The sequence below is a fragment of the Castor canadensis genome, chromosome 6 (genome assembly GCF_047511655.1).
Source record: "Castor canadensis chromosome 6, mCasCan1.hap1v2, whole genome shotgun sequence".
Lineage (NCBI taxonomy): Eukaryota > Metazoa > Chordata > Mammalia > Rodentia > Castoridae > Castor > Castor canadensis.
The window spans coordinates 34,652,036-34,662,494 of record NC_133391.1 but is presented as its reverse complement, the minus strand read 5'-3'; the positions used below and the strand labels follow the sequence as shown (position 1 = coordinate 34,662,494).

At 35.9% G+C, this 10,459-nt stretch overlaps 1 protein-coding gene across 1 annotated transcript in view; it reads right to left on the bottom strand.

The window, feature by feature from the left end:
* Positions 1 to 4,056: 4,056 nt before the first annotated feature.
* Positions 4,057 to 10,459, bottom strand: part of A2m (alpha-2-macroglobulin) — a 61,997-nt gene continuing 55,594 nt past the window's right edge. Inside the window, exons 29-36 of the mRNA XM_020174956.2 lie at positions 8,618 to 8,841; positions 7,888 to 8,106; positions 7,621 to 7,748; positions 6,665 to 6,755; positions 5,893 to 5,961; positions 4,996 to 5,098; positions 4,505 to 4,546; positions 4,057 to 4,181 (exon numbers count right to left, since the gene is read on the bottom strand). Of these exons, the coding sequence (XP_020030545.2) occupies positions 4,165 to 4,181; positions 4,505 to 4,546; positions 4,996 to 5,098; positions 5,893 to 5,961; positions 6,665 to 6,755; positions 7,621 to 7,748; positions 7,888 to 8,106; positions 8,618 to 8,841 (893 nt within the window). The 3' untranslated portion in view covers positions 4,057 to 4,164. The remainder of the gene's footprint in view (positions 4,182 to 4,504; positions 4,547 to 4,995; positions 5,099 to 5,892; positions 5,962 to 6,664; positions 6,756 to 7,620; positions 7,749 to 7,887; positions 8,107 to 8,617; positions 8,842 to 10,459) is intronic.

Genomic DNA, 10,459 nt, shown 5'->3' with positions numbered 1-10,459 from the left:
TGTGTTCTTCAAGAAGATGTGAGATCAAAGGTCAAGACACCAGGTACTGGGAAAAATATGGTAGGAGAGACTGAGCAAACGTCTGTCATGGAGAGGCTGTGCAAACTCCATTATATCCCAGTCCAGGGTCATGCCTGGTCTCCAACACTGTTCCTATTCTTCTCCTTCTTTCTCTTCTTTTTCCCTCTTCCTCTTCTTCTTCTTCCTCCTGCTTCTATCTTCCTTTTCCTTCTTTACTGCTTCCATGAGTTGTTCAATCATCCTCCACTACATGCTCCTGCCACTATAATGTATTGCCTCACCCCAGGTCCAGAAACGATCAGGCCTAGTGATTACGGACTGAAACCTCTGAAAGAATGGGCCCAAATCAGGCATTCTGTCTTGTAAATTGATTTTCTTAGGAACTTTGTCACAGTGATGGAAAGCTAACACTGTTAGCGTTTCTTACCAGGTCCCTATTCTTACCCATTTCAATTTCTGTAATATGACTTTTACATTCAGAATTTCCATTTTGTTTGTTCTTTCTTTAAATAAAAAATTTAAAAAATTTCTGAGATGGAGTCTTGCTCCACAGCGCAGGCTGGCCTTGAATTTACTGTCCTCCTTCCTCAATCTCTCAAGTGCTGTTGGTTCTTTATAGCCATTTGGAAACAATAATCTTAGATTACTAGCTCGTTTTATTTTGTTATTAAAAGATCTTTCATTTTCCATATAAAACTTTAGTTTCTGCCCTTGCTCTGACACTATGTCACCAGATGCAGGTGTGTTCAATGCACTTAGTGTTAGGATACATCCATTGAATACCATGATTTATGCTGAGTTCTGTTGATCCAGACAGATTATAGTGGTTTCTATAGTGTCATGTTTCAGGAATTACTTTGATAATAAACACTTATTAAATTTTAAAAAACTGGAACCTGCTATAAGTTGCAAGAAAATTGCCATGGAAAATTTTCAAGGAGTCCATCTGCTTTAAAGATGACAAACCTGAGTTTTTCAAATGCTGATTATGAATGTCCATGTGGTATCTCCTAGGGTCATTCTTTTCTTTCTACATAAAAAAGTTCATAATATTTACCTCATCCTGCGGTCTAATTTTTCTCTCTTTCTTTCTTTCCTTCCCTTCCTCCCTCTCTCCTTCTCTTTTTGGCAGGGCTTGAACACAGGACTTCATGCTTATAAGGTGGATCCTTTACCACTTAAGCCATGCCTCCACCCCTCCTACTTTTTCTTTTAAAAATTTAATCCTAGAGATATCTCTGTATTAGTATTAAAGTGTGTCCACGTTCTGTTTTCAGTCACATCATTTGCTATTGTTCAGATGTTTCTGTACTATCATATCCCAAGTTTTTATCACCTCTTTCACATAGCAAATATTATGCGCTAATCAGGATAAATTCTTGGCTTATCAATGGGGTCTAAATAAATATAAGAGCCATTTAGCAGATTCAAATATTCTATTTCGTTCTCTTTCAATCCTGATATTCCCTGAGTCAAATGGATGCATCTGACCAACTGGCTCAAAGTGGGAGAAATGGGTGAGGTACGTATAAGAAAATGCAGGAAGCCAAGCATGGTGACACCTTCCTGCAATTCCAGCTACTCAGGAGGTAGAAGCAGAGGATCTTGAGTTCAAGGCAAGGTTAGTGAGTGCCTACCTCAAAAACAAAATTTAAAAAACCCCAAAGGGCTAGAGGAAGGCATAGCTGAAGTGGTACAGTGCTTGCCTAGCATGTACAAAGCCCTGGATTCAATCCCCAGTGTCAGAAAAAAAAAAAAAAAGAATGGAAATGCAAGAGAATGGCTCATTATATTTAAAAAATAAAATACAAGGTCCTAACAATTCAAGCATGATTGACTTACTTTGATCTCTGCCCCTTGTGCCATCAGGAAGGCCGATCAAGTTCATAGAGTTACTTAGAAAACTGACAAGGAGTATCTGAAAGTTCTAAAGCATTCTTTGCTTGTTTTTGTTCATTTTGTTTTGATTTGGTACTGACTTTGCATTTAGGAGCAAAAGGAGATGGAGGTGACTTGTATTTGACACTCTTTGCATGGTATCTCTTTTATATAGCTTTTCTATTAAAAATTTTAGCATTCGACATCTTTCTCCAGTTTTACATATATATATGCACATTATATATGTATATATAATATATATTATATATATGCACATTATATAGGTATATATAATATACATTATATATTATATATAATATACTTTATATATTATATTATATATATTATATATATATATATAATCTGGCTAGGAGATATAATATTTCAGAGACAGGATGGCAGGCTCACAAAATGGATATGTCAAAAGATGAAACTTTTACTCTCCCCCTCTCATATGTGACCTCCCCTTAGTATGACCCACTTTTCATAATATTGCTTGTATTTGCATTGTGTCTATCTCCCACATATGAGAGGGAAAACATGCAGACTTTGTCTTTCTGAGCCTGGCTTACTTCATTAAACATGATGTCCTCCATTGCATCCATTTACGTTCAGACCATGTGGTTTCATTCACTTGTGGAGGATATATTATTCTTTAAAATTTTAAACTCTATTTAATTTCAAGATTGCCCTTCCACTAGGCCTGTTGGAAATCCATTTCTCAGATGTAATTCTCCAGAATTCTTATACTTGAAATCTTAAAAAGGTCATTTTTACCTCCAGCCCATTGTAGCAATGAGTAATTTGTAGTACTAATCATGTAGTGTGATAATTCAAGTATGTAACTTTTTGTTTTATTCAGCCATGAAAACTAAGAGAGGTAGGGGAGGAATTCCATTTTACTCATTTTTATAGCATACCATATAATATTGTTTTGCAGGTAATAGCATTTCAGGAAGGAATCTTCTTGGTTCAGTTGATACAACTAATGATTTGCAACAAGTACCTTCTTAAAATAGATTTTCAGCCATGGTCAGCCATGGTTTCCATTCAAACAAAGAAAAGGAACTGGAATTAGTGATAAAACTTATTGTAATTCTTTTGACTTGTATCCTTAACTATATCTTTGTTACTTTTATATTCTATATACTGGCTGGAAGTTAATGGTAATGTTTATTAACTTCTGCAGCATGGTTTCTTCTGGAGTTTTTGTCTGAAGTGGGCTAGAGAGGCAGCATGGTTTGACATTAGGATACAGAGTGGGAATCCAAGTTTGATGGTGTAATTTTCTTATTGGTGGTAATAATACCTATTTCATAGAGCTGGTATGTTAGTATCTATGAGGTGCTTAGAGCATAATTTAGCATGAAAATAATAGCATTTATTTATTTATTTATTTTTTGGTTTTACCTAGCCTAGAAACAGAACTAAGGCTTGTTTTAACTTCAAAGTCCTTTCAAATTCTTAGCCTATTCCACCCACACTCTGCCAAACTCAATATTGTCATCTTAAGTGCCAAATGAAGAGAGAGACTGCATCTGAACACCTCCTTGACTTTGTATCTGTCCTTTCATCCTTGCTCTATAATTCAGAGATGTGGGATGCTCTAACTCTAGTTTGGGTTTTAAGTCATATGTATTCTTTCTTCTCAGAAACCTTTCTTCTACATGTATCAACCCCATGATATTTTTATTCTGCCATTCATTACTGACTCTGAGAGCAAAGGTTAATGGACTGATTATTATTAGTCACTGGAAGATTTAGATCATATAACTTTAGGACACATAACTGCCAGGCAGGTCAAGTTCTGATTTATTATGCTGCCTCAAACTATAACTGATCCAACTTTGTATTTCACTACTTTCCTTTGATGTGAAAAAGTCTTCTCTAGTCAATTCAGTCCTTTATTTTCTCATAAAAATATACTTTGGCTTTTACTTCAGGTATTCTTGTAAATAAACACACTTTAGTTTCTCCTAGTATATAATCCAGTATTTTTTCTCTTACATGAAGCCTGCTCAGACCAACATCACTGTAACTTCTTTTTGTCTTCTGAAGTCCTTCAGTCCTTGGTTGGTATTATCTTTTCCTTAGGTTTCCATTTAGAATCATACAGAAATATAAAAAATAGTGATTGAATGAGTGAGAGAACAGTGATAAGAGACTGATAAGAAAAAAGATTTATTGATGAAATCTTTAATAGATACAAAAACAGTTTTTTGCTTGTGAAGTTCTGAGAACAGGGACTCCAGTCAAACATGTTCCTTAAGCATTTTCATGCTCTGTGATAGTAGAAAGAAAAGAAAATTAATACAGATTTGTATTTCCATGAGCAGAGAATGTTCCTTTCCTTAAATATCAGTAGCATAGTGCCTAAGGAAAACTAATTAGCACAGCAGGAAATGTGATCTATGAAGGATAATTACCTAATAAGAAGCCTCATCTGAGGTGTGACAGTCATTGGCCCTCTCAAATATGTGCACTTTTTCTATAATAACATGCACTGTGAGCAACATCACACTTAGGAAGAATATATAGCCAGGATTTTATGAAGAATGTTTGAGAGACAAACCAGAGAAATTCTGAAGGAGCGTGCATGTCTTACCTTTGCTGCAAGGAGCACTGTACTCAGCAATTGCAAACTCATCTGCAAAAACACAAAAGTCATCACACCAAGTCAGTGAAGGGATCTCTGCTGTGGAAGAGCTGCTTTATGTCAGAAAGGTCAGCAGCATTCTCTCGATGCACTGCTTGCTGCCTACGATACAGTATGCTGTATTTTCTTTTGCCCCAAACTCCTAAAGGGCAGTTCAGATGTGTCCTTCCTTAAATCTCATATTGTCCTACTGTTGGTTTACTTAACAAAAACAGGAACTAAGTACCCTTCAGCTGTTTTCTTTTAGTAGTTGATATATTTTAAATGTAGGTAGTTTCTCCCATGTATGTATAGAAGACAAAAAGTAGAGAATCAAACTTGATGGAGACAAAAGGAAATGGTGTAAGTACTTCATGTACTAAACTACCTGAACATGTTTCCCAAAGCTAAATTTCTGTGAGGAGGAATTTATTTTCCATGTGGAAGTTATTTACACTCACCTGTCTCATAGTAATCATAGACTTTCACTATGGCTGGTTTCAGATCTCTTACTGGAATATCTTGTAGAACCGTAAAAGATAAGCTCAGTATCTGATTTGACACCTGGAAAGCAAAAGAAAGTTAAATCATCTTCCAAGGAGGTTTCTTTTCTCTTTGAATAAATGAATCATAAATATGCATCTGTTTTGGGGAAAAAACTTTACCAACTAACAACACACAGTCCTGTTCTTAAATTGTGCAGGAGGCCCTCAGAGAAGATGAAAAATTTCTCAAATTATTTCCTAAATAATTCATGCAACTCATATACCTCCATCAGAGCCAGCATAATTTCACAGGGGGAAAATAATATATGCCTTTTGTTGGCTATGTCCCAAGCTATGACCTTTTTAAATATTTGGAGATTTGGTAGAGCTTTGCCTTTATCTTGTATAGACTCAAAGAGAAATATAAAGACTGATCACTGCAAATTATAAACTGTAAATCCTATCAGTATAAGGCATGAACAAATTATGCTACTTTAACTATCTATACAATCACCCTGGTTTATTGGTGGGCTGGTTTATTATTTATGGTCCAAGTCCTTAATGACATTATCAGTATTTTCAAACCCTTTTGTAGTTGGGGATGTTGATAGACATTATGAAAACTTTTTAATGGAAAATTTCTTGCTTAAAGAGTCCTATAAATATTAGTATCCCAACATTATAATAATCCATTTCTTTCCATAATCCCAAGTGAAATATTAACAAAGGAGAGAAGAGTATTCACTGGATTATTAGAGTTCTCATATTTCTAGCATGGAGGTGATGTTTCCAAAATTCAAATACTTGTTTCCCACATGGCTCCCTTAGGATTATTATCTATAGTTTTTGTAACTACACTGGCCAGATTCTCACCTTATTCAGGTAAATCAAGACATGGTTGTTGCTGACTTCAGTCCGGCTCACGTGGTCAGATCCTTCAAGCTTAAAAAAATTAAAGCACCACAAATATTAATAAACAGATGAAGCCCCCCTGAATGATTCAGAGGAAAAAAGAATTTATTATTGGCAAAAAAAATCAAGAGGATAGAATTCCTTCAAATTTCTTTTATAAAAATGTAATAAAAAAGTAATAAAAATGAAAATAAAAAGTAATTTAGACGAAGCATTTAATATTAGCATGCACATGCCTGATGTGTAAAGTTGATTCATCTGAAGAAAATGTAACTAAATACCAATATTTGGAAATTCCTACTATTTCAAGGTTCAACTCACATTCTGTTTCTTCACAAAGGAGATGTTTTTCTTTTTTTGCTCACTCTAACTTAGAGCGATCTCTTTTTTCTCTTAACTTCTGTAACACTTATAAAAGTTTATGTCCTCAGTCATTTTCATATTTTTTCACTGGTTTGCATTTGTATGCTTTAGCACGTTAATATTCTAAGCTCAGTTTCATTGCTATCAGAAAACTGCTGGCAGTTTTCCCAGTAGTCATGGCTTCCAGAAGAATGCTATGCACATGGCGGACAGTTGTACAAACATGCTCAGTTATATTTGTGAGTCTGGAGAAAGCATAAGTCTTTAGTAGAAACTGATTTAGTAGTATTTTAGTATTAGTATTGACTTAGTCTGGGAATACATAAAATATTAAATAAAATAAAGTATTCTGGAATTATAATAAATTTACCATTTTCACTGTTGGTTTCAGGGGGATGAAGCCAGATACCATCTTCACATCAGCAATGGCCATGTTGGAAGCAGAACGACTTCCAATGTAACTGAAGATTCAGGGAAAGAGAATTAAGTTTAATGTGTTATTAAATATTCCCTTTTTAATGTCCATGTTAGGCACTCAATAGCTCTTTAAAGTACATGTAAGTTTTCCTAAATATCCTATCCCAATGGTTCAGAAAACTGACTGTATTAGAATTTTTATGGAAACTGGTAAAGCCAGAGATCAATGCTACTCTATATCTGATGAATCAGAATTTAAAATGTGTGGACTCTGGAATTCCTGTTTTAAGAAAGCTCTACAAGCAATGCAAGGGCTTGAGACTGCTAGCCTATGCTATTTATTATTACATATGCTTCATTTGTTTCCTGAATATTATCCCCAACCAAGTTGTAACAGTCTTGTGGACAGATATTTTTTGTAACTCCTGTAGTTATTTGAATATTGCTGCATATATATTTCTATCCAAACTTGATTATATTGTGCATAACTCCAGATATATTTATTGCCAACAGGAATTCTAATTAAAAAGGCAGTATTTTCTTCTATTCAAGCTTTTCAAGAATTCTCTCTCAGTCCTGAATAGACCAAGAATAATGTAGTGTTTCATTACATTAGAAGGATTTCAGGTAAGAGCTAAGGGGTAATATTCTTTATTGTTATTATTGAGGGGAAGTATTAACATTCAAATAATGAAGTTGGGCATCAGTGGGTCCTGGAAGCAGGGGAAGGACAACGTAAAACCCATCCTTGAGAAATTCTATTGTATCAACTTAAAAGAATAGCTTGCTTTTTAACATAAATGTAGTGCAAACATTTATTGTACTCCTCCTGTTTGCATAGTGAGGATCTGGTAGGAAGATGGGTTCTTAATCCCAGAATTAAGTGATCCTCTCAGAAAGTCTTCTTACCTGATATTCAGTGAGATCTGGAAGCTGGTGCGGGCTTTATGTCCATCACAAGTTTGAGGCAGAGTCTGTACTTCTAAAGCAAATGGGAACTCTTCTTTTTTTGGGAGAATATTGTATTTCAAGGATGTCTATGGAACATTAAAGACAAAAGTCTGTTTTTCTCCTTTCTTTGGAATTCTTCCTAATTTCTTCACCTCTTTTTCTGATTTGCCCTATCCTCTTCAGTGAGAAAATTCCTAGAAAGCCTCTTCTGCCTGAGCGTCTCACCTGCAGGTAGACACAGCCTTCTCCTGTGGCTTTAATGCTGTATTCCCCGGGTACCCTTTCCAAGGAGACCCGCTGGAGTAACAGGCGGTTGTTGTTGTTCACTTGGAATTCTTTGGAAAATGTCCCTGAGGACTGGATGGTCACCTGGACAGCTTTCCCAGTCCTTGTAAAAGTAGCTGCTCCATATTTGGACAACGCATGGAGAGCCACCACAGTGTCCTGGAAGAGGAATAAGGGACTCACTTAAGTCTTGCTATGCTTTGGAAGCGGTTTGTTCCTCAAAGGTACCTGTACTGGAGGTTTGGTTCCCAGGTTAGTGATGTTGGGAGGCGGTGGGACCTTAAGAGATGGAGCCTAGTGGAGAGTCCTTAAATCATTAAATCACTCTCAGAAGGGATTTGGGTAGTTCTTGTGGGACCCCTTGGTAGTTCTCATCAGAGGGCTGCTATAAAAAGAGGAAGCTTGGCCCCACCCAGATCTCCAGCTTCTTATTTTGAGAAAGGATCTCTTTTTCACATATGCTTTCACCACTGCCATCCACCATGAGGTGATGTAGCTAAGGGCCTGGGGGAGACCTCACAAGAGTTTGAGACATGCTATTTGGACTTTAAGCATCTAAAATCATGAGCTGATCAAACCTCTTTTATTCATGAAATTAGCCTGCCTTAGATATATGTATTTTTTATAGTAATGAAAAACATGAAGCAAAAGGTTCAGGCAAATCACTCACCTGGGTGGAAGAGAAACCGCCATGGGAATTCTGTTGCTTTGTGATCCACCTGACAATGTTTGCTGAAAATGTTAGGTCCTCTGAGGTTGGTGCTGGCTGAGTGGTGAGGTAAGCGAGGAGTACATAAGCTGTCATCTCCACCTCAGCAGAGGAAGCCTGGGGTTGGAACAAGAGACCCACTGGTACCCTGGGTTTCTGCGGTCGTGTCCAGTGGACAGAGTTACCTGCACATGCAAAAAAGATACTTAATGACTAAATATTTATGTTTAATTTAAGATGAAAATACACAAGCCAGAGCTGAAGCAAAGATTGAATTACAATTGTAATTCTTCCAACCTCAGAGAACTGCTTTTCCTTATAGGAACTTGGTGTGCTTCAGCCTATGTAAGATAGGTAATACTGATAAAGTCAGAAGCCTATAGCCATCCACGTTTTCAAATAGTTACTATAGTTGGATTGGTGAGAGAAAGAAATGGCAGAGCAAGTTCTTTTATTGGTTGTGGCTTCTTCCTGTTTCCGACGTTAACTAGGGTTTAGCTGCTATGTGTTAAATTTCCTGTAAAGCCTGTCCATAGAGGTTTCTTATGAGTATCACTTACTACATGCAATAATAGAGGTCATACTAACTAAACTGAAAAAAAGACAATAATCTTTAAAACACCTAAAGCTGACATGGGTACAAACAATGGGAACTGATATACACTGTTATGGGAAGTTATCTGCTTTTTGAGAGCAATTTGTCAATATTCAGCAAAGGAGAAGGCATGCCTCACTTATAATCAGTCATTATGCTTCTCAAAGGATAACCTGGAAAAACTCACAAGTATGCAAGGAGATAAGCATCTGAGTATTCATTTCAGCAATGTTTGTGTTAGCAAAAACTAACAAGAAGCTGGGGTCATGCCTATAATTCCAGCACTAGGGAGGCTGATGCAGGAGGATGGCAAGTCTGAGGCCAGCCTGGGCAACATAAGTGAGATTCTGCCTTAAAAAACCCAAACCAAGCAAAAGGAAGCAAACAAAAAAAGAGAAAAGATCCATGAAGAGGAACTCAATATGTACATTATGATCTAACTACATATTGTAATATATTGTGCAGTCCTGAAAACTAATGAACTAAAGTTACATGGACCAGTGTGAAGACCTCCATTAGCATGATGTTGAAATTAAAAAACAAAGGCAAAAAGGCAGGAATAACCAAGCTAATGAAATATCCATAAATATGATACCATATATGTAAAGATGAAACTATGGGAAAACTGAGCATTATTTAGGAACACATGTGCAGCAAAAATATAAAGAAATCAGTGAAAACTGTAATGACAAATTCAAAATTACATTTACCATTTTCATGTACTGGTAATATTTTCTAACATTGGAGGGAATTATACAGGTGTTTCAATGATTTCTATTCTGTATTCTTTTTTTGTATATCTGAAATATTTCCCAATACATTTAAACCATTTAATGGTACCATCAAAGAAGAAAGAGTATATATTTTTATCAGCCACCTTATCATCTGCATTTTATTTTCTGTTTCTTCAATACCTCATACAGACCATAATATATGCAAAAGTATTATGTGAATATTCTTAGATTGGTCTTGTGAAATGGGATAAAAATAACATAATTTATTCATGGTGTTATCACCATTAATCTTTCCTAATGTTTAAGATTATAGGATATACCAAATAAGGGCTAGGTATATATTAGGAACTCAGGTATCAGTAATAAGAGCTAGTACTTTCATAGCATTTACTATGTGTCATATACTCTAACTGCTTTCTACCTATTAACTCATTTAGTACTCACAATAACTCTGTGAGGTAAATCTCATTATCC